The sequence below is a fragment of the Helianthus annuus genome, chromosome 4 (genome assembly GCF_002127325.2).
Source record: "Helianthus annuus cultivar XRQ/B chromosome 4, HanXRQr2.0-SUNRISE, whole genome shotgun sequence".
Classification (NCBI taxonomy): domain Eukaryota; kingdom Viridiplantae; phylum Streptophyta; class Magnoliopsida; order Asterales; family Asteraceae; genus Helianthus; species Helianthus annuus.
This window is the reverse complement of record NC_035436.2, coordinates 208,073,612-208,093,726: the sequence shown is the minus strand read 5'-3', so window position 1 is coordinate 208,093,726 and position 20,115 is coordinate 208,073,612. Positions and strand designations below refer to the sequence as shown.

Sequence of the window (20,115 nt, the reverse complement as noted above, 5' to 3'; positions counted from 1 at the left end):
AGAAGCTAGTGGGGAACTAGCAAAAAAAACCCCAAACAAAGCCAATGGCCACCCAAATCCAAACCAAATAAAGAAAATAAAACAAAAAGCCTCTATCCCACCAGTTAACCCACATTCATTGTATGCAGCCTAGCAATTGAGTGAACGAAAAGGAAGCATGCATGTTTTGATTTCGTGATTGGTGTTCGAATTTCGATCTCAAAGGATCTTTGATTCTCTTCCCTTTAATAAATATATGTTTTGATTTCGTGATTGGTGTTCGAATTTCGATCTCAAAGGATCTTTGATTCTCTTCCCTTTAATAAATATATAAGTCTGGTCAATTTGTTAAGGCATATATATAACTTGGTTTAAAATATTGATTTTGAGTGAGTCCACTTCCTATAAAATATAGTCTCTTGTATCACTTTACCACTTTATTTTTACTATTACTATTATTATCATTATTATTATTATTATTATTATTATTATTATTATTATTATTATTATTATTATTATTATTATTATTATTATTATTATTATTATTATTATTATTATTATTATTATTATTAATCTAGATATGAACCAACGACAAATTATTGTTACACGATGCAAGTCATATGATTCCATGTCAAAACGTCAACTCATCCTTGATCAGTTATGATCCATGCATTCATTATATATGAATGAATTACCACCACTACTACTCATCCTAGCTAGCTAAAAGTCTAAAACATGGGCACCTTTGATGACCGGAAACCGTACCCTCCCACCGCAACCCACGACGACGACGATGACGGAATCTCCCCCATCGAAGAAGTCCGTCTAACGGTAACCAACAGCGACGACCCGACCCTGCCCGTATGGACCTTCAGGATGTGGTTCTTGGGTTTGCTCTCATGTGCCCTCCTCTCTTTCTTCAACCAGTTCTTTTCGTACCGTACCGAACCACTAGTCATCACCCAAATCACAGTCCAAGTGGCCACCCTACCCATTGGGCACTTCATGGCGGCGGTTCTCCCGGAGACTAAGTTCCGGTTGCCGGGGTTTGGGTCGAAGTTGTACTCTTTCAACCCGGGGCCGTTTAACATGAAAGAGCATGTCCTTATTTCAATCTTTGCTAATGCGGGAAGTGCTTTCGGGAACGGATCAGCGTATGCCGTGGGCATTGTGACCATCATCAAAGCTTTTTATCACCGGAATATTTCTTTTTTGGCCGGTTGGTTGCTCATTATTACCACACAGGTAAAACTACTAGTACTCTTCTTAATAACTAACTAACTAACTAGTGCAAGCAAGCAAGCAAGCAAGCAAGAATTATTATTATATATTTATATTTGGTACATGATGGTGTGGCAGGTATTAGGATACGGTTGGGCGGGGCTGTTGAGGAAATATGTGGTGGAACCATCGCACATGTGGTGGCCTGGGACTCTAGTTCAGGTCTCCCTTTTCCGGTAATTATTTCATCATGCCAGATCAATAACTTTTTTTTCTTCTTCTTCAGTATTTGTGGAAAATATATACAGATAGATAGATAGATAGATAGAAAGTATCATTTCTGTCGCCTTGTGGATTTTCCAAGACATGAGATAATGTCTTGTGTCAAATACCTTTGGCATTCATTTTTCTTGCTGGAAAATGATACTAGTAAATTAGGGAGAGCATTTGAAAAGAAGTGCCACATAGACAAATGAGTTATACCACAAGAACCTCTTTCTATCGTTTTTTACTAAATGTATCTCCCTACTCTAGGGAGGCTAACCACATCGATCATTTTTGTGCTTTTACTTATCTACTCACATATGTAGTTACACAATAAGCATGCTTTCCAAAATTTCAAAAGATATGATATGAGATTAATTGAGCTCTGTTTGACCGACTTGCTTTTGTGACTGATGGAAGATAGACCAGATATAATATTGCACTATCATTAATTTATGTTAAAAAAAATCAATGAAAATAGCATAATCGTAAAAGATTAATGTGATTGTTAAGTATATTCATGTGTAAGGGGTCAGGGCGCTCCACTTTACATCACTCGTCACACTCAATCACGTTCCGTCATGTCATTGAACTTGGTTCTATCACTAATGATAGATTTTAGTGGGGTGTTCATCACTCACCACATGTGAAGGAGAAGAAAGCAGGAGTGAAGGAGAAGGAAGCAGGAAGAAATCTTCAACGCGTTGCAGCTACCACGAGTTATGCGTTTTGGGCAATGGTGGCGGCGGTGTTCCACGCTAAACAACGCGTGATGAGTTGTCCACCACGTAGCGCCCCGACCCCCCTAATTATGTGTGGATGTTTATAATATATTAATACACTTACGCGCAATGTTTTAAAAACCGGTTTTTATATCAAACCGGATTAGGCTAAAAAATGATTCAACCGGTTGAACCAGGTTGTACCGAGCGGTTCAACCGGGTTGACCAGCTAACTCTATAATATCATAAATTACAACATCAACTCAAAAGTTAATTCAAAAATGAATGATTACGTATTAAAATATGATCCAAAAGTAGATTCATAATAAAAAATAATACAAAAGATAATTGAAAATCATTCAAGTTTCCAACAAACTATTTTAAATGAAAGTGCACGATATGTTTAAGTCATTTGAGTGTTGAATACATCAACTATTTTCGTTTCATACAATATTAAATAGGAACTTTTAGTTACGAATAATCATAATATATAAAAATCACATAAGATAATGAACATATAAATTGAAAATAAGTATCAACTCAAACTAAAATAACCCTGTGTCGGTACCGGTATTACGTTTCAAACCGGTATACCGGCTTTTACCGCCGGTACAAACCTTATGCCGTTTCACTTATTTACCGGGGTGTTTCGTACCGGATTTACATCTGTAAACGGTAATACCGGTATAACCGGCCGGTATTTACCGGTTTTTAAAACATTGCTTACGCGAGATATCAATTCAACAATACTAGCATAACCATAATAGCTATGTTTGAATCCTAAAAAAAATACACAAAGAAAGAAATGATTTTAATCAGTTTTCGATGTTTTTGTAATACATTAGGGTGAAGGGGGTGCATGCCTAATCCCTTTAGGCAAAGTTTTCTCCCCATCCAATTGAATTGTGCCATGTAATTTGCCTATAACTTTTGCCTATTACCTAAAAAAAACTTAAGGGGTGCATGCGTAAATTGAGATTAGGCAAACCATTTAAAAAAAAAAAGATGATTGGTTGATTTGGGTATGAGCCCCACTACTTCTCTCTTGAGAAAATTACCAAAATATCTCTTGAACTCTGTTATAAGAATGTTTTAAATTATAACTCAACCCAACATAATAATCAAGTGTTTCTCACTCTTGCTTAAAAGTACAATAATCAAGATCGAAAAAGTCTTTAATTTAAATGGGAACATGTGATGATAAAGTCAAAACACAGCTGTCTTTAGCAACTTGATACTGTATTTTTCAATGTTTTAAAAACCGGTTTTTAAGTCATACCGGCTTATGCTCTAAAATGGCTTAACCGGTTGAACCGGGTAGTATCGGGCAGTTGAACCGGGTTACTAGTTAACCCTATAAATTTCATAAAATACAAATTCATCTAAAAACACAATTCAATCTCAACAAGGATTTATGTAACTGATCATAGTTTTATCTAAAAATAATTATTTTTAATGTAAACTATTAAGAATTTTAAGAATAATTTTATTAGTTATAAACAATATTGCATTGTACGAGGTGAGTAACAATTTCAACGATGACGAAATATTGGAATAGAAGACACTAGATTAATTACCGGAAATACGGAAGATCAACATTACCTTAATATTGTATTTTATTAAAATTAAGAAATCAATTCTTAAATTAACGCAAACCGGTTCAATGGTTTGAACCGGTAGAACCGGATTTACCGCCGGTACATGAGACATACCGTATTCGGGTTTTACCGGCCTTTATCGTACCGGACTCGTGTCCGATATCCGGTTTAACCGGTATAACCGGCCGGTTCATACCGGTATTTAAAACATTGGTATTTTTCATTCAAGTCAAGTGGAGCCACTAACCCCTCAAAGTCAAGTCTTTGATGATGGCTACAACCGTTGACTAGTTGACTTTTAAGGTTCTCCCCTCTATACACATGCAATTTAGTTCCATATCTTATATCTTTTCTTAAATTCTTTTGTTAAAAGATATAGATCGTGGACATTAATACGCTACATGACAAGGATATCCATATTAATGGGTATTTACATAAAGCAAAGATTAACTTTTTTTTTTTTTTTTTCTAATAGCAATTTAGAAACGTAAATATGCTAGGTCAAAGACTGGTAAAGAATCACATAACTAATAAAGTTAAAAAGATTTAGTAACCTTTGGCTAATTAAGGTCGACTATATATTTTGATCACAAAGTATACTCCTATTGCAGGGCTTTGCATGAAAAAGACGAGCAACGGATGACACGTGCAAAGTTCTTCCTAATCGCACTAATTTGTAGCTTCGCGTGGTACATAGTCCCAGGATACCTCTTTTCTACACTCTCAAGCATCTCATGGGTTTGTTGGGCCTTCTCCGGATCAGTGAAGGCCCAACAGTTAGGATCGGGTATGAGAGGTCTTGGGCTTGGAGCTGTAACACTTGACTGGTCGGTTGCAGCATCCTTCTTGTTTAGCCCGCTAATCAGCCCATTTTTCGCTATAGTGAATGTGTTTTTGGGGTATGCAATGATAATCTACATCGTTATGCCATTGTCTTATTGGGGTTTGGACTTGTATGGAGCTCGTAGATTCCCCATATTCTCATCACACTTGTTTACGAGCCAGGGTCAAAAGTATAACATATCGGCTATTGTGAATGACAAGTTTCAGATAGATATGGTGAAATACGAAGAGCAAGGCAGGATTCATTTAAGTACATTCTTTGCTCTCACTTATGGTTTTGGATTTGCAGCTATTGCATCCACTCTAACCCATGTGGCCTTCTTTCATGGGAGGGAGATCTATGATAGATTCCGAGCCTCGTACAAGGAGAAACAGGATATACACACCAGACTCATGAAGAGATACAAAGACATACCCAACTGGTGGTTCCATTTATTGCTACTTGTCACACTCGCAGTATCTCTTGTACTCTGCACTGTCTTAAACGATCAAGTTCAGATGCCCTGGTGGGGGCTTATCTTTGCTTCTGTTATTGCCTTCATTTTCACCCTCCCAATAAGCATCATAACTGCCACAACAAATCAGGTAAGCATGCAACACCCTTAAGTTTTTTTTTTTTTTTTTAAATAAAATTCTGTTCATTAACAAGTCGTATATATATGATGAATGCAGACACCGGGGCTAAACATAATCACGGAATACATTATGGGTGTTATACTGCCGGGAAGACCCATAGCCAATGTATGCTTCAAGGTTTACGGTTACATGAGTATGACACAAGCCATTTCCTTCCTAAGTGATTTCAAGCTCGGGCATTATATGAAGATTCCTCCAAGGTCAATGTTCTTGGTTCAGGTACATAAATAATTACTAATTAATTTCTATCACGATCACGTATGTATTAACATTTGTTAAAATTGAGTACTGGTTAATATACCCTGCCCTGCAGTTTATAGGAACCATTTTGGCTGGCACAGTAAACCTTGTTGTGGCAGTGTGGTTACTAGACTCGATTGAAAACATCTGCCAAGATGAGCTTCTTCCAGCGGACAGCCCATGGACATGTCCAGGAGATCGAGTCTTTTTTGATGCATCAGTCATATGGGGTCTGGTGGGACCCAAGCGTATATTCGGGAGTCTTGGAAACTACAGCTCTATGAACTGGTTCTTCCTCGGGGGTGCATTAGGGCCCATTATCATCTGGCTGTTTTACAAGGCATTCCCTAAACAAACTTGGCTTCCTCTGGTAAACCTTCCAGTTATTTTAGGAGCAACAGGTGCCATGCCACCAGCCACCGCTGTAAATTACAATGCCTGGATTATAATAGGGACAGTTTTCAACTTCTTTGTTTTTCGCTACCGGAAACAGTGGTGGCAGCGGTACAACTATGTTCTATCGGCGGCATTGGATGCTGGTGTGGCTTTCATGGCGGTTTTGCTCTATTTCTCTGTGGGTGTTGAAGAAAAAGGTGTGACTTGGTGGGGTACTGATGGAGAGCATTGCGAGTTGGCGACTTGCTCAACCGCAAAAGGAATCAATGTTGATGGTTGTCCTGTGAACCACTAGGTCGTATATTGCTTAATTTTCGTTATTAAATAGTGTGCTGTTAATGTTATAAAGCGGATTGTCGAATCAATTCACAGGTTTGTATGATCGAAAATAGTAATGGGTCAAGAGAAACAGAAAGTGATTTGTATAAAAGTAAATCACAGAAAGTTGTGATATGGAATACACAATGTTTTACACACTTGCAGATATATATATACACACACTAACGGTAGGGGTAGGATAAGGATCAACTTCCATAACCGCATCCTTGATCTATAGCTACCATTTGACACATACATATAATACACATGCTAACTTAATCAAACCCATTGACTCAACTCAATATAGACTTCACCTAAGACAATAATTACTTATGAATCGTTACATTATTATTATAATGATTAATTTACCAATCTTCAATAGTTAAACCATATATTATAATGATTAATTTACCAATGACGTAAACCAAAGGATAGGCATGATGAATGATTAATCTATATATGTTTTGTATGAATCTATGACAGACACGTAAACATGTATATTCGAGTTCTTTACAATACTTATATATAATTTAATAGCATCAGTTCTGCTTCTTCATTGAGGTTCTGCTATCCACCCCACTGGTGGCTCATCTAGTTTAATTAATAGTTTTCGGTAATTCCAACCAACAATTCGAAATCAATAAATCAGAGATACGAGACAGGCAAGTATGTCTAATCTGCAGGCCAAATATAAAACTAATTAAGTTGTCTCATTGAGTGTTTCATTGCTCATCAGAATTATATGATATGACTTTTGCTCTTTAATTGATGCTGAACGTAAGAAATTTTATCATCGGCCTTCTCCCATGATTATAGTCTTATATTTACTTTTCCTAGCACTAATTCCCTCTTGGGCAAAGCTATCATTTAATTTCACTAGTTTCAGCCCAAATAATCACGACTTAAATTACTCCGGAGATGCTGCACCTTCTAGTCCGGTAATTCAACTCACCCGAAATCAACAGGACCAACAAATGCATTCGAGTACAGGTCGAGTCACATATCACAAGTTATTTCATCTTTGGGACAAAAGTTCAGGTGACTTGGCCGATTTCACCACCCGATTTACGTTCATCATAAATGCCGGGGACCAGGCTATGTACGGTGATGGAATCGCCTTCTTTCTTGCACCAGACGGGTTTGAAATTCCTTCTAAACAAGAAGGTGGTGGAATTGGGCTTGCCGGTGGGGACCAGGTGCTTAACTCGACGTTGAACCCGTTTGTAGCAGTAGAGTTTGATACGTTTACGAATGATTGGGATCCGGTTGGTGATCATGTTGGTATCAACATAAACTCCATGATATCGGTTACGAATGTGACATGGTCAAATCTTGTTTCTGTTGGAGAAATGAACACAGCCAGGGTAACTTACAACTCTACCGCAAAAAGGCTAAGCGTTGCGTTTACAGGGTTTGATGGAGATCGCGTTTTCACACAGCGACTTAGCACACAAGTTGATCTCAGAGAGTATCTACCAGAAAATGTTAGCATCGGGTTTTCAGCTTCAACTGGTGACTATTATGAGATTCACACTCTTCATTCTTGGGATTTCGAATCAAGTTTGCCAATTGATGAACAGATCATTGGTCCAATAGGTACAATAACTACCGCTTTTGCACCCGCACCCATTCCATCAGCCGCAGAGACGGTTGATGTTCCTGACAATGCACGAACCAAGGTAGTGTTGGGTCTCAGTCTAGGTGTCTCGGTATGTGCTTTAGTTACCGCGTTTTTCATATTTCGTTCGTTGAAAAAGAGAGTGATTATATCCCGAAAGAAAAACGAAGATGTGAATAACATGATTGATGCTACACAAGCATTTGGGATTGAGACTGGACCGAAGAAGTTCACATACAAACAACTTGCCATTGCAACAAACAATTTCGCAGAGGGAGAGAAGATAGGACAAGGTGGTTTTGGCGGCGTTTATAAAGGTTTCTTAAAGGAAATTCATTCTCATGTGGCTGTCAAGAAGATTTCAAGTGGATCCAAACAAGGAATAAAAGAGTATGCAGCCGAAGTGAAGACCATTAGCCAACTGAGACACCGAAACTTGGTTAACCTCATCGGTTGGTGCCATGAAGGCAAAGAACTCTTACTTGTTTACGAGTTTATGTCAAATGGAAGCTTGGATTCTCATCTCTTCAAAGGAAGTTGTTTGTTGACTTGGTCAATTAGGTACAATGTTGTTAAAGGATTAGCCGCAGCATTGCTTTATCTTCAAGAAGAATGGGAACAGTGCGTTTTGCATAGAGATATCAAATCAAGTAATGTTATGCTTGACTCCAGTTTTAACGCTAAGCTTGGGGATTTTGGTTTGGCTAGGCTTGTTGACCATGAAAAAGGGTCACAAACCACAATATTGGCAGGTACAATGGGTTACATGGCTCCTGAATGTATCCTAACAGGCAAAGCTGGCAAGGTGTCAGATGTTTACAGCTTTGGGGTTGTTGCTCTTGAAATAGCTACTGGTAAAAAACCACTTGACCAGATGGCCGAAGATGGTCATATCAGATTGGTTGACCATGTTTGGGACTTTTATGGAAGAGGGAAGCTTAGTGAAGTGGCTGATCCAAAACTAGATGCTCATTTTGACGAGGGCGAGATGGAACGTGTGATCAGTGTGGGACTTTGGTGTGCTCACACTGATCCCAATGCCCGGCCTTCCATAAAGCAAGCGATTCAAGTTCTAAACTTTGAAGCACCATTTCCCAGCCTTTCAAAAACAGTGCCATCAGCAATTTTTGCAACACCAGTCAACATGTCTGCATTCTGGTCTTCACCATCTATTGATCTCACAGGTTCAGGGACCGCCTCATCTTCAGCCTCCTCAACGACAGAGACACAATAAGCATTTCATGTTATATGTTTTTATTTGTGTGTTTAAGTAATTCAGTTAATTATATGTTGTTATTTGTTTGTTTTCAGTAATGTATTATGACATTTTATTCAACCTTAAACAAAATTTATAAATAAGGAGAAAAAGAGATCCTAATAAAATTAAACAAATATTTTTTTTAAATCTCCAATTTTTTTATTTCACTAAAAAAACTTGTCAAGTTACATCAAAATAGAAGGTAAGCGGGCCACAAGCTGCGCCGCCACCCCATTCCGAATTGCAAAAAATATTTGCTAGTCAACATGTCACAAACTAATACAACCAACTACTATTATGCCTTCAATCATACATGGTATGGTATGGTATCTCTCAACTAATAATTAACAACAGATCATTGTTTGAAGAAATATGAGGGAAAATTTAACTATATGCCACTGATAAATTAAATAGGTGCAAAACTGTGTGCACTGCCTCATCAAGCAGTGGGCGAAGGGCGAAATCCTCGTATTTGTTCCAACTGCAGAAGACAAATAGCTCTTTGGTCTTGTCAATGTTTAATGTTTTGTTTTTTTGTCTTCATAGAAAATTGTAGGCAAAACTACTAAAAAGAGAATAATTTCCAGGTCAATATCCTTTTTGAAGTTACTTTTGTCACCGTGCGCTTTCATACTTGGTCTTGTTTATATATAATGTCGACAATTCATTCAGATTCACAATATCATATTTTTTTGAGAATGGAGTTGAAGATACTAGAGCAATACATTTTGGGAGGAATTATAGCTACTTGGTTAGGATTCGCTCTGATATATTTCTTGGGTGTGAAGAAGAGCAAACCGGACCATGATTTGGATTTTCATAAACAGACAAACGATTTGGTTCACACTCGCGATGGAGCGACTGATGTTATCATAGTTGGTGCTGGTGTTGCTGGTGCAGCTCTTGCCTATAGTCTTGGCAAGGCATGCTAAGTTCTCTCCAAAATAATATAATATTGCGTTATCATCTATTTATTTCACTCATAAATAATAATTAAGCAACCTAAAACTGTTTGTAGGATGGGCGACGAGTTCTTGTCATAGAAAGAGACCTGGGGTTGCAAGATAGAATTGTCGGTGAATTGCTCCAACCCGGTGGCTACATAAAATTAATCCAACTGGATTTAGAAGGTATGTAAGTTAACACATACATACATGTGCATCTATTATAAGGTGGACAGGTGGTGATAATAATAATAATAATAGTTCTAGTGTCGTTTTTATTCTTCAGATTGCGTAGAGAACATTGATGCTCAAAAGGTGTTTGGCTATGCTTTGTTCATGGATGGTAAAAGCACTAGACTAGCATACCCATTGGAGAAGTTCACAAGAGACGTTTCCGGTAGAAGTTTCCACAATGGGCGTTTTGTCCAACGGATGCGTGAGAAAGCTGCAACAGTCCCAAAGTAATCAACTTTACCAAAATCCATTTTCATGTATATAACAACCATATATCTCAAGTATATATATATAATTTCAGTGTGAGGCTTGAACAAGGAACAGTGACATCCCTTATTGAAGAAAAAGGGTCCGTCAAAGGTGTGCGCTACAAGACCAGAGCTGGTGAAGATATTATAGCTAACGCCCCACTTACCATTGTCTGTGACGGCTGTTTTTCAAATCTAAGACGCGGTCTGTGTAAACCTGAGGTGAGCCATAATCCAAAACTTTCGCATCAAAATATTGAAAAACAAGTCTTGTGATCGATCAGTATATATACTACTACATGTAGGTAGACATCCCGTCTTCTTTTGCTGCATTGCTTTTGAAGAACTGTGAGGCACCATACCCGAATCACGGACATGTTATTTTGGCAGACCCTTCACCAATATTGTGCTATCGTATCAGCAGTACCGAGATCCGATGTTTAGTTGATATTCCTGGAAAGAAGATCCCTTCTGTTGGCAATGGTGACATGGCTCTTTACTTGAAGACAAAAGTCGCTCCTCAGGTATACCATATACATCAACAGTATGTGCCAAACATGGTTGTTAGTAGCGGATGACAGCGACAAGCAACCTATACGCTACGTAGCGATAACGATGAAATAGCGGATACTATTTTATGTTTAGCGATACGCTAGAAGAAAATTTTATATGTACATTATATCCAAATACGGTGACAGCGATGAATGAGCGCTTCCCTACGCTATTCGCTATAGTGCTATCAACAACTATGGTCCCAAACCGAAAAGATAATCATATTTTGAAGTGACTAAACTTTTATGTGGTGTAGATCCCCCCTGAGCTGCGGTGTAGCTTCGTTGATGCAGTGGACGAAGGAAGCATAAAAACAATGGCTAATAGAAGCATGCCAGCGGCCCCACAACCCACCCCGGGTGCAATCTTACTTGGGGATTCATTCAATATGCGACATCCTTTGACAGGTGGAGGAATGACGGTGGCCTTATCTGATGTTGTGATTGTTCGTGATCTTCTCCGGCCTCTTGAGAACTTAAATGACTCATTTACCCTCTGCGATCATCTTGACTCTTTTTACACCTTGCGCAAGGTCATACATGTCCTTAATATAATTACTAGAGTCAGTTTTCGAAGCTAACATTATGTTTGGTTTACAGCCGGTGGCATCTACAATCAACACACTGGCTGGAGCCTTGTACAAGGTGTTTTCTGCATCGCCAGACCAAGCGAGAACCGAGCTACGTCAAGCATGTTTTGACTACTTAAGCCTTGGTGGCATGTTCTCAAACGGGCCCATTGCACTCTTATCTGGTCTGAACCCGAAGCCATTGAGCTTGGTACTTCATTTCTTTTCGGTCGCGGCCTTTGGAGTTGGCCGCTTATTACTTCCGTTTCCTTCACCACAGGGCATTACGCTAGGTGTTAGATTGATCTTGGTAGTTATCTACTATATAGTTATTACATTAATTTGTTTATATATATACTGTGAAATTGGTTGTGATGAATGGTTATATATGTTTTGAATGCTGCAGGATGCATCGGGGATCATTTTCCCCATCCTGAAATCTGAAGGAGCTGCTGCACCAATGCTATTATCGTCTTCAAGTCCAGCATATTATAAGTCTCCTTTTCTGCATTAATTAATTTGTATTTTTTTTTTTTTATTCTAGTTAGTTCATGTAATGGCAAAGATCCTGCAGAGGAGCGTTATCATTATATAATAATGGGTGAACTGTTTAATCACTATCAATAAACCACATTAATACGATAAAAAGGCGAATAAGATTCCTGTTTTACGCATTTAGTTACAACTGGAAGGTGGATCTTACAATGTTCATAAGGTTTAGAAGTTTAATAAATTACATTAATACTACAATAAAAAGGCAAATAAGATGATTCCTGTTTTACACATTTGGTTAAAGGTAAGTTACAACTGAGAGGATCTTACAATTATACTTGGAATCATCGTTTTGGTTCTCATTTTCACCCTTGAAACAAAAAACGCATAACAATGACATATTCATGGAGGCGGCATTTTATCAAACAGGAGTTGGGAGTAAAAAAGTTAGCAAATTGGGTCTAAATGACAATAAGTAAAAAAGTTTCATTCCATCTAACTGAATTCTACATCAAAATTTGAAAAAAAAAACCCTAACCTATAGCTAATGCAAAATATAAAGTTTCATCAAGGTTTGCCTTAGCAAATTGGGTTCTAAACTGATCATTTAACTGAATCGACATTTTTGTGTTGATCTGAAAATCATCTTCACCGAGTATACGTTTTTATAACCAATCGTGTAGCTTATATAAATCATATATAAAGCTACGGGTTAAGTTATTCTACAAAAACTCCTAATTGTAAGAAATGTAAGAAGGATTTATGTAGTGAAAAGTGTCCAATAACCTAAAACTAAATACCCACCCCCCACCACCACCAAAAAACCTAACCCTACTCCCCACCCCCTCTCGACAATTTTTTTTTTTGGTGGGTGAGGAGGGGGGGGGGTTTAGGTTTTTGGGTGGTGGTGGTCTTTTTTTTGTGTAGTGGGTTTTTTTTCGAAGCATTTGTACCATTCTTACAATTAGAAGACTTTGTATTTGATCCTAATTCATAAAGCTACATATAGGAACTCCTGTTAAATATACATAACCATCACTTTTTTACATTTATGTAACCTTGTTGGTTACATATATGTAACCTTGCTCGTTACATACGACGTCTTCTTGTCATTTGTCGTGTTCAAAACGTTGTATATTACATCCATGTCAAAACTTGTAAAAATTACTATAATACATGACAAAATCAAGAGAAAACACAAAATCAAACTAGGAAACATAATCTCAACGATCTGACTAGAAATGATCATCAAATTCTCATTAAGGGTCTGTTTGATACGGGATATTTAATGAAATGGATGAGATAATGAAATGAACGAGTGAAAAAATAGATCAATATCAATCAAAGGTCTTGTTTAGTTACCATGTAGGAACAAAATAAATCATTACTTTGTGTTATTTGATAAACATAAAAGGCGAAGGAATGGAATACTAGTGGTGGTGGTGGTGGCAACCAATATTATTCAAAGGTTTTAGTTATCAATTATTAATGAAATGAATCATTACTTTGTGTAGTTTGACAGACATGAAAGACGAAGGGTTGGAATTTGGGTCTTTTTGATGGGGGCGCGTGTTCCCTCCAGCTTCCTTGTTCTTTTTTCTTAGCAACTTGTTTCTCCAAAGCTTCTTCACCCTTTAAAAAGGATTCTGCCCTTTCGAAAGCTTCCTCCGTGGTTTGAGGGTTATTTTCATGGAACCTTCTAAGGAGCTTCTAAGTTTTGGTAACATTCATGAAGGCCGACACCCTCATCTTTTTTGTTGCCCTACTATAAGTGAAGCCTTCCTTCTTAAATCTTTCCATCAAGGTCCGAAGGTCTTTATGGTCCTTTTGTTGGATCTGGTGCATAATCGTGGCGTCCCTCGTACATCTTCGTTGAGAAGTGAAGTTGGTAAGGAAGATTTTGTATAAGTCGTTCAACGAGGTTATGCTCCTTGGGGCTAACCCATAAAACCATAGACATGCAGGTCCAGTGAGGGTCTGCATGAACATGTGGCAACATTCAGCGTTGTTCCATTGTTCAATGGTAGCAGCTCCGGTGAATCCTTGGAGATAGTCTTCAGGGTCTTCCATGCTATCATACGTTTTGATATTCGAAGGTATCTTTATCTTGGTTTGGAAGACGTAGTTAGATATCTTATCAGGGAAGCATGATAAAGAGCTTCGTTTGTAAGGCATGGAAGGAACATCATGGCTTGTCCCTGCCCCGACTATACTTGTGTCAAGCTCGCATAAGGCTGCCTGCCAGGTGTGGTTTCTTGCTAGTTGTTTACTCAACTGGGCTAACAAGGTGGTCAAATGAGGCAGGGGTATGTTTGGCATGGGGGAGCCTTGGGTGGCGTAAGAAGGTGGTAACAGACTTGCAGCCACCGCACTACTAGTTAAGGGTAGCTACTTAAGAGCTTCACCAAAGGAGGTTTGTGTCGGATGCGGTGTGGGCTGACTTAGCAGAAGAAGTTGTCCAACAGTGAACTATAGGATTCTTGGTGGGACATGGGGGGGGGGGGATGGTGAGTACTCTCTTGCCCAAGAGAACCATCCAACATAAGGTAAGGAATGAGGTTTGAGCTTGTAGTGTTTCGACTAACACTTGGGGAAGTGGTTCATCATAAGACAAGCGAACTCTCACCCCTTTGTTCCGTTCTTGCCGGACATACCCGTTCAACAGCTTCCTTAGCTGTATGAAATTGTTTATCAATTCTTCGGGGGTTATCTCCATTGTTTCTACTGGGAAGAGAACTTCACTCGGTGAAGATGGGGCTACTTGTGTGGAGGAGGTATTTGAAACTGTAGAACATTTTGGGATGACGGTTCGATCCTGAATCCATCCATTCTTGTAGAACAGCTACCTAGCCCTAGTGTAGCAGGAGAACATTTGTCATAGTCTTGCCTCTTTGGTAAATGTCAGATTGTATGTCTCAATGTAACTTTATTCACTTTTGGGCAAAGTCTCATCACTTTGACCTTGCAGGTTCGAGACAACATGAGTTTCCGGCTGTCATCAGTGTGACTGCTTTCAGCTTTCAACTTCTAGTCAATGGTGTAACTTTGTTTAGGTTGTTGTTTCAGTTTTGCTAAATGAGAGCTTCCGGACAACCACGTTTATCACTTGGTTAGACACAGTGGCGAAGCTTGAAAATTTCTACCGGGGGTCGGAAGTCACCGAACCTAAAAATTCCATATAAGTAAATTTTCTTTTATAAAACCGGGGGGTTGAAAACGTATATACCTAAAAAGTTATACACGAAACGTACGTACATAACACTACTGAACGAAAAGTTCGGAAGGTCGGACGCCCCATGGCCCCTTGAAAGCTAGGCCCTTGGTTAGACATACGTGAGTGTTGTTCAAAGAAAAAAGAAATGGTATTTTCCAAATTCCATAAGCTTACGAGGCGAGTGTAATAAAAGCCCAAATTGTAAAGAAACAAGAAAGCGTTCCCTGCGGAAATCAAACAAACTCGCTGTTTGGTTCTTTGTGCGTGTGTGTGTGAGAGAGAGAGAGAGAAGACAGAAGAGTAAAGTAGATATATATATATTCTCTGTTTCTTTTTCAGCACAAACACAGATCCAGATCCGAACCCAGTTCAAGATCCCCAAGCTCTCTCTGCTCTTCCGTTTCAGGTATCTCTGCTCTTTTACTTTTATTGGTTGTGTTCATGGTGGTAGATTTGATTGATTGTTTCTTTGGCATGAGAACAAACTTACCAAATAACTTAACTTTACTTGATTGCTTCAATTCATACTTACTACTATGTGTTCTTCTTCCTGAATTAGCTTCATAAACACATATAGCTAATGCCTTGTTTACAGAAAATGAATTTCATTTAGGTAATTATATAACCTTCATTGGTATGCAGGCAGGCAGGCAATGTCAAGGAGACCCTCTGGTTTATCTAGACGATTGGGCGATGGAGCCCCGGTTCCGTTTACGGGATCGTTACACCCAAAATCACGCCCATCCCCTTTCTTATCCATCGGCCTAGTGCTATTGGTAACAATATATTTTTACCTATACTATATATCAATCATCCATCGATTCTCATTGGTCTAATGCAATGCATCCATCTGAATTCAGGGGGCTTTTCTCATAATTGGATATCTTTATAATAGTGCTTCAGGTATCTACCATCATCAACTGTTACACTTAAACATGCCTTCAATTCAATCTAAACATAACTTCTTATGTCTGTCACAGGTCGAGACAGTTTTCATACACTCAGGTTTCAAGGTAAACAAACTGGTGGTGGTGGTCTTCATTCTTATTACTAGATCTGTTGCGGTTTATTGACTCTGTAATTTTTATGCAGCAGTTGGTTCGTCATGCACATCTGAAATTTTTCAAGCATTACCATATCTAAAGAACGCATATGGAGATAGCATGCGTAAAATCTTGCACGTGGGTCCCGACACCTGTACAGTGGTCTCCAGATTATTAAGAGAAGATGATACCGAAGCATGGGGTGTGGAGCCATATGATTTAGATGATGCTGATGCTAAATGCAACAGCCTTGTAAGAAAAGGCATTGTTCGTGTATCTGACATAAAGTTTCCTCTGCCTTATAGGTCAAAATCTTTTTCACTTGTCATAGTCTCAGATGCACTCGATTATTTGTCCCCAAAGTATCTCAACAAGACACTTCCCGAGTTAGCAAGAGTATCTTCTCATGGATTTATTATTTTCTCCGGTATATTTCCAAATACATGTTTTTGCTACTAATCTTCCCATATAGATATTTGTGTTACTAATCTTATTGCAATCGATAGGGCAAATTCATTTTAGTTTAAATTTCTTAAGAGTAAAATGTCATTTCGTCCCTGAGGTTTGACCAGTTTTGCAATTTTCGTCCAAAGGTTTGTTTTTCCACATCTGGATCCAAAAGGTTTGAAATCTTGCCATTTTCATCCATTTTTCTCCGTCAAGTCAGGCCTATTTGCGTCTTTTTTGTTAACTTAAAGGGCAATGCGATCTTTTTTCAGGTGTATTTAATCTTTTTACATAAAGTGAAAAAAACCGAATCGCCCTTTCAGTTAGCAAAAAAGACGAAAATACCCCTGACTTAGCGAAGAAAATGGATGGAGTTGACGTGCCGGATGAAAATGGTAAGATTTTAAACCTTTTGGATCCATATGCAAAAAACAAACCTTTGGACGAAAGTCGCAAAACTGGTCAAACCTTAGGGACGAAAATGGCATTTTATTCAATTTCTTAATCATATTTAATAAATGTGATTCAAATCGTATACATTTTATTAACAATTTGTACATATACCAGGTTATCCTGGACAGCGGACATTTAAAGTTGATGAGTTGTCGAAGTTTGGTCGCCCTGTAAGTCCTCTTTCTAAATCTGTAATACGTATTTGAAAGAACATTTCATGATACGGGTTCTTTAGGCGAAACTACGAAGTGCAACTTGGTGGATTCGGTTTTTTGTTCAAAGCAAGATAGAAGAGAATGAAGATGCAATCAAGAAGTTTGAATTAGCTGCAGCCAAAAAACACTACCAGTCAGGCTGCCAGATTTTCCACCTTAAATCGTTCATTTGAAACACCCGGCCTGAAGTTCTTTAATTCTTTCAGAGTTCAATTATAAAGCTCACAGAGGTTACATTACAACATGTATGTTCTAAAAAAGAATACATTTCATATTCAAGATGCGATGTAGATTATTAATTATAACCTTATATGATGCTTGCATATGACTATGAGTTATGGGTAGTTCATCTTCATTCAATATGTTTTCCCCCTTATTCTATTACATTACAATCCACTATGAATCACACACATGAGCTTCAAACCTGGAACACAAAAAAAAAAGGCTTAACCGATATTAACCGAAACATAACCATAACTAAAGCTTGGTTTTGTTATGGTGAAAGAAATCATATAACTGAAGCTATCGGTTGTTGTTAAGGGTAAAAGCCGAACCTAATCTTCTTGATATGCAAAATAAACAAAAGCGCCGGTTAATACGGCTAAAATTTAACCTGTGTTTTTTTCTAGATGGCATTGGCAACTTGAAGGGGTTGGCTAAGTTTTAGCTGCTGGCTAGCCCGTGCTTTACATGTGTATACAGTATACCTTTTATTAGTTATTTTTATGAACCCATTATACTTTTAAGGTTTTTTTTTTTTTTATGCCGGCTAGAAATTAGCTAGTTTTACCATCTTAGATGATGGTGCTTATTTGTCCTATCTTAAGGGTCTGTTTGGTATAGGGTAATGGAATGGACGAATGAATGAATGAAATGGACGAGGTAATGGAATGGACGAGGGAATGCAATGGATCATTACCATTTTATATCTTGTTTGGTTACCATGTGAATGGAATGAATTATTATTGTGTATTGTTCGGTAGGCAAGAAAAAAGGAGTAATAAAATCAGCGGTGAGTGGTGGTGGTGGTCAGTGGTAGTCATTGCGGGTGGTTATAGGTGGCGGTGGTGGGTGTCGGCGGCAGCGATGGGTGGTGGTGGTGGCGGCGAGTGGCGGTGCGGCGGTGACAACGAGTGGTGGTGGCGGCAAGGTGGCCGTTGGTGGTGGGTGGCAGCAAAGGTGGCGGCGGCGGCGGTTGGTGGTGGCGGTGGCGGTGTTGGTGGAGTCGACGATGGGGGTGGGTGGCGACGGCGAGTGGCGTTGGCGGATGGTCGCAGCGGCGGTGGCTGTCAGGGTGAGGTGGTGGCGGGTGGCGGTGATGGCGTCGGTGGTGGGTGGTGGGTGGTGGTGGTGGTGGGTTGTGGCGAAGGTGGTGGGTTGTGGTGTTGTTGATAAATGATGCAAGCGGGGATGGAATGGAAAAAAAAACCACGGGGGTGGAAGGAATGATTTTGAGGGAATGGAATGCCTTTTGGAATGGGTGATTCCATTCCATTGACTAAGCAAACACTCTTTTCTTCATTCCATTCCACCTCTCATTCTTGCATACCAAACACTACCTAATTGTTTTTTTACTGTCTAACTAGGTTAGAGTCTCGTCTATTGCATGAGTTGAATAAATGTAATGTTATATACTTAGAAATAAAAAGATATTATATCTTTAGAAAACATGTGTATTGTACAAGTTAAATAAAACCATTATTATACGGATTAAATAAAATATACAGTCATCAAGATATGTCTTTCAACACCTTGGAAGAGGGAGGTCTTGGGTTCAAGCCCCATAGACAACAGGAATTAAAGAAATTTCCCGTTCAAAAAAAAAAAAAAAAAACTAAAGTGTATTTACTCCTTTAAATATCATTTTATCACGGTTAAATTAAGTTAAGTTAAAATTAGAAATATATAGAAATTTTAATACATATAAAAATTAAGGACTAAAATGTAGATTTTTTTTAATACCGCCTATTTTTTTTAATTATTTGACATATTTTTACCATTCAAACCATCTAACCATATTAAATATTTGAATTTTTTTAGAAACCACTCATAAAAAAACAATTAATATCATTGTTCTTCCTTTTTTATAATATTTTAAAAAACATAATTGTAAATTTAGTAATATTTGAAGACTTAAATATAAGTTTTTAAGTAAAAATTCAGTGTTTATTTTCGTATTCAATAAACATGTTTATTTTGGTAAGTTTCTCATTTTCTTCATCTCGACTAAGGCTATAGGGTGTGGTCATGACTCTCATGACCACTATGACCTTCCACATCAGTGTCATGTCACCCACCTCTAATCCATCATCCAAAACCACTATAAGGGTGTGGTCATGACCCAAACCAATATCCCTTTATTTATTTTACTTTATCTTTGTCTAAAGAAAAAGTAAATGATTTCTTGAAAAATGGAAAGGAGGACCATGGTTGTCATGGTTTAATCCATGCAAACCATGGTAGATTAGGCAAGGGGGTGGTGTAACCTTCCATTCATGTTCCTATGCGACAAATCATGTTCCAACATTGACCCCACACCCTTTAGCCTAAGTCTACATCCATGAGAGAGACATGTGAACTTTCTATATATTTATTTATATAATTTAATATGT

The 20,115-nt window shown here is 38.3% G+C and overlaps 4 protein-coding genes across 6 annotated transcripts; all 4 read left to right on the top strand.

The window, feature by feature from the left end:
- Positions 1 to 597: 597 nt before the first annotated feature.
- Positions 598 to 6,375, top strand: LOC110887020 (oligopeptide transporter 4). The gene is made up of 5 exons (XM_022134927.2): positions 598 to 1,224; positions 1,339 to 1,436; positions 4,396 to 5,212; positions 5,300 to 5,482; positions 5,577 to 6,375. The coding sequence occupies exons 1-5, from the start codon at positions 715 to 717 to the stop codon at positions 6,192 to 6,194; spliced, it is 2,226 nt and encodes a 741-aa protein (XP_021990619.1). The 5' UTR covers positions 598 to 714; the 3' UTR covers positions 6,195 to 6,375.
- Positions 6,376 to 7,023: 648 nt separating this feature from the next.
- On the top strand, positions 7,024 to 9,069 carry LOC110883628 (L-type lectin-domain containing receptor kinase IX.1). The gene has a single exon (XM_022131347.1). It carries the CDS (start codon positions 7,024 to 7,026, stop codon positions 9,067 to 9,069), a length of 2,046 nt encoding a protein of 681 aa, XP_021987039.1.
- Positions 9,070 to 9,791: 722 nt separating this feature from the next.
- LOC110883742 (squalene monooxygenase SE1) lies at positions 9,792 to 12,235 on the top strand. Its single transcript, XM_022131388.2, has 8 exons — positions 9,792 to 10,016; positions 10,112 to 10,223; positions 10,324 to 10,498; positions 10,573 to 10,741; positions 10,825 to 11,043; positions 11,328 to 11,603; positions 11,671 to 11,949; positions 12,046 to 12,235. The coding sequence occupies exons 1-8, from the start codon at positions 9,792 to 9,794 to the stop codon at positions 12,151 to 12,153; spliced, it is 1,563 nt and encodes a 520-aa protein (XP_021987080.1). The 3' UTR covers positions 12,154 to 12,235.
- A 3,282-nt stretch (positions 12,236 to 15,517) lies between these two features.
- On the top strand, positions 15,518 to 17,865 carry LOC110887019 (probable pectin methylesterase CGR2). Of its 3 annotated transcripts, none has more exons than XM_022134924.2 (7): positions 15,518 to 15,751; positions 15,988 to 16,121; positions 16,206 to 16,248; positions 16,326 to 16,358; positions 16,441 to 16,815; positions 17,403 to 17,458; positions 17,524 to 17,865. In XM_022134924.2, the coding sequence occupies exons 2-7, from the start codon at positions 15,999 to 16,001 to the stop codon at positions 17,674 to 17,676; spliced, it is 783 nt and encodes a 260-aa protein (XP_021990616.1). In that variant the 5' UTR covers positions 15,518 to 15,751; positions 15,988 to 15,998; the 3' UTR covers positions 17,677 to 17,865. The 3 variants fall into 3 exon arrangements, with proteins under 3 accessions (XP_021990616.1, XP_021990613.1, XP_021990614.1); XM_022134921.2 differs by having other exon boundaries at positions 15,522 to 15,751; positions 16,438 to 16,815; XM_022134922.2 differs by having other exon boundaries at positions 15,532 to 15,751; positions 15,996 to 16,121; positions 16,438 to 16,815.
- The last annotated feature ends 2,250 nt before the right edge of the window (positions 17,866 to 20,115 follow it).